Genomic DNA, 3377 nt, shown 5'->3' with positions numbered 1-3377 from the left:
GACACTGCGTGTCACTTTACATCTAGTGTTACGGGCTTAACGAACCCGGGCCCCGAGTTGAGGCGTAAGGAAATCGGAAAACCCATCGCCCAGTGCTAATTTCACTGCAATAGCCCCCACCTTACTTTAACTGGTTGGGTTGGCATGATCCTCTAAGTTGGAGGTTGAGCGATGGGCTAACAACCCATCCTCGGAAAAAAACATTGTTAAGAAACAACCAACACAAAAGTCTCGGAAAAATGTGGAGATACAGGATCGGAACACTGACAACAGTAGTATCTGAACTGGACAGATTCGGACTGGCTATATTAACAATCCAAGAAACTAGATGTGCCGGATCTGGCAACCACAAATCAGAGAAAGCAACTTTATTCTACAGCGGGGGATTAGGACACGAAAAGGAAGTTGGTTTCGTAATCAGAGACAGGATACTTAACAACATTAAGCGATTTGAGTCAATTAACGATAGACTAAATCTCTTGGAAATCCAAGCAAAATGGTCCAATATAATATTGATCAATTGCTATGCTCCAACTGAGGACAAAAACGAAGAGATAAAAACAACTAGAACCGCTATGTGACACAATACCTCAAAACATGGTCAAAATTGTACTGGGTGACTTTAATGCGAAAATGAGGAAAGAAATATGTTACAAACCGACGATTGGACAACAATGCCTCCATAACAACTCGAACGACAACGGAGTTAGAGTAATATCTTTTGAAACATTCAAGGGGATGGCCATAAGCAGTACTTTCTTTCCACATAAACAAATCCATAAACAGACGTGGATGTCCCCCTGATGGAACAACCAAGAATCAAATTGATCATGTCATGATTGACTCCAGAAGAAAACACTGCATAACAGATGTAAAAAGCTGTAAAGGCGTATTTGGGATATCAGACCACTTTCTAGTACAAATCCAAATATAACTCAGATTGTCGGTAAAGTGGAGAGAAAAGAAAAGAGTTACCCAGAAGTTCAATGTTGATAAATTAAAAGAAAACGCAAACCTGCACAATTACATAGAAACAATAGATAAACATCTGAACAACGATAACAACACTGAGATTGATCGATTATGGGGGAAACTAGAAAAAACAATCAAACAAGCAGCGAAAGATTTACTAGGTTTTGAGGAGAGAAGCAAACCTAAAAAGTGGTTCAATGACAGATGCAGAAGAGCTCTTGAAGAACGAGATGCTGCCAGAATTGCATTAATAAAAACCCCCAACGAATCTAACCGATGAACCTTAGCAATCAAACAACAAGATACCAAGAAGATAATAAAAACCAAAAAGAAACAATGGGAAAAGAGCTACATCAACGACATAGAGAAAAATTTTAAAAGTCACATAAAAATTTCATATAAAAAAACGAATAACTTAAAAAATAGAAACAAACCAAGAGAGACAATCCTAAAAAAAACCAGACGTCACATTGATCACAGATAAAAGCGAAATAACTGAAAAACTCAGAGAAATGTTTGAAACGTTACTACTTACAACAAGAACCTATCCTAACCTATTTTCTAGATAAATATACGACAAGAGTAGAAAAAATGATACATTAACTAACAACGGAAGAAATAGAAATTATAAACAGGCATATGTCTCTATTAATTGGGAAAGTCTATGGAATGTCATGGAAAAGTTTGGGTTACCAGCAAAAATCAAAAGAATGAAAAAAGCATGTATTCAATACTCCAAATGTATAGTCAAATTTAACAGCCAACTAACGAAGGCATTCCTGACCATCACAGGACTGAAACAGGGAGATGCACTCTCGCCAATGCTCTTTAACAATGCGCTGGAAGAAGTGGTTAGAAAGGTATTAAAATCCGGTATAGGAGTTAAACTGCAAGAATATAAGTCTATCAAACTATTAGCATACGCTGATGACATAGTATTACTGTCCAAATCTAGTTTTCAAATAAAATGCCTTTCCATTTATTAGCTCTTTTATAAGACTCAGAAAAAAATATCGCTGTGTTTGTTAGAAGACCAAATAAATTTTGAGCAATATTACACTTGGTAACCTAACCTAATCTATAACTAAGTTTAACACTTGTACATAACAGTGTATAAATATCAAATCAGGTGCATCATTCTTAAAATATTTTTGTAATACATTATACTCTCCGATCATATACGCTTGTACCGTCATAAGACTGGCCGATCAGATTTCTTCAATGTTCAATGTTTTTAAAACATTTTTCACTATTTCATATTGATCTTTCCCAGTAGATGATTTAATTGAAATCATGGTCAATAATCGTTCTTTAACATATCCTTGGTATACATAACGAACACAAATACTCGATTGATCAGTTACTGAAATATCTTGAGTGGAATCCACTTTCAGAGAAAATTTTTTTAATATTTACTACTACACCACTAACAAATGTATTTGATAAATCAACTGAAAATGCCATGCAAGTACTACGATATATTTATTTTGTAAACGTTCAATATGAAACAATATCATCATTTACCATTTTTCGAAAATAAATTTTTCTGGGATCAAACCTAACTTTGGAATTGTTTTCCACAATTGGATGAATAGGATGGTGCTCTAAAAATTTTAATTTAGCCACTATGCTTGTCTTTTTTATTTGGAGGTACAAATACAAAAGCATCAAAATGTGTCTCAAAATCAACTTTAATATTATTTTCATGTTTAAATATGTTTTAATCCAAATTTCTACACATACCGATTCAGAATCAGAATCAGCAATCTTATTAGTCAATGTGTTTAGCGTTGATAATGAGGAAAAGTGGGAAACAAACTATAAAAGTTCTAAACAATTTTTAAATACCTTATCAACTCTTTCTTTTCCAATTTCAATGACTCGTTCATTTATCTCATATATTGCTTTAGATGTAGGTGTTGATTGAAATAATGGAATAGGTTCTACTTTTGATACAGTAATCTCAAAAACTATTTCTTTTTCTTTTCTTTGATTTTCATAATTTTGGAATTCATCATGATCAACATTTTTAGAATTAGATGAGCACTGTTTTATATTAGAAAATTAAATATTAACTGATGGTACAGATGAATCAAAATACAATTTCTTTTGATTTTTGTCATTTGCAGCTAATTTTAATAATTTATATTCTTTAACTTTTCTGTTTTGGCTACCACTATTTAATTTATTTTTAGTATTTCTCATATTTTAACAATAAACGTGAAATAATCTGATTTTAAAAATAATGTATTGAAAACAAATTACTCAATTTAAATTGACTCACACTGTGCTACTGTATACTAGTGTGCTGTTTGTTCAGTAGTGTTTTTCAAAAGTAACATTAAACATAATATTATTTATTGATTTATTATACCCAATAAATTGATCAATTATGTTTTTTTTTT

General features: G+C 32.5%; 1 protein-coding gene across 1 annotated transcript; it reads left to right on the top strand.

The window, feature by feature from the left end:
• The first annotated feature begins 239 nt into the window (after positions 1-239).
• LOC112603037 lies at positions 240-581 on the top strand. Its single transcript, XM_025351439.1, has one exon. The coding sequence runs from the start codon at positions 240-242 to the stop codon at positions 579-581; it is 342 nt and encodes a 113-aa protein (XP_025207224.1).
• Positions 582-3377: the final 2796 nt, after the last annotated feature.

The sequence above is a fragment of the Melanaphis sacchari genome, unplaced genomic scaffold (genome assembly GCF_002803265.2).
Source record: "Melanaphis sacchari strain LSU unplaced genomic scaffold, SCAv2.0 Contig943_pilon_pilon, whole genome shotgun sequence".
In the NCBI taxonomy this organism is placed as follows: Eukaryota; Metazoa; Arthropoda; class Insecta; order Hemiptera; family Aphididae; genus Melanaphis; species Melanaphis sacchari.
The sequence above is the reverse complement of the archived record's forward strand: the minus strand, read 5'-3'. Positions and strand labels throughout refer to the sequence as shown.

What these genes read in the sequence shown, in the direction of transcription:
- LOC112603037 (XM_025351439.1), top strand. Translation starts at nt 240, where the DNA reads ATGTGGAGATACAGGATCGGAACACTGACAACAGTAGTATCTGAACTG.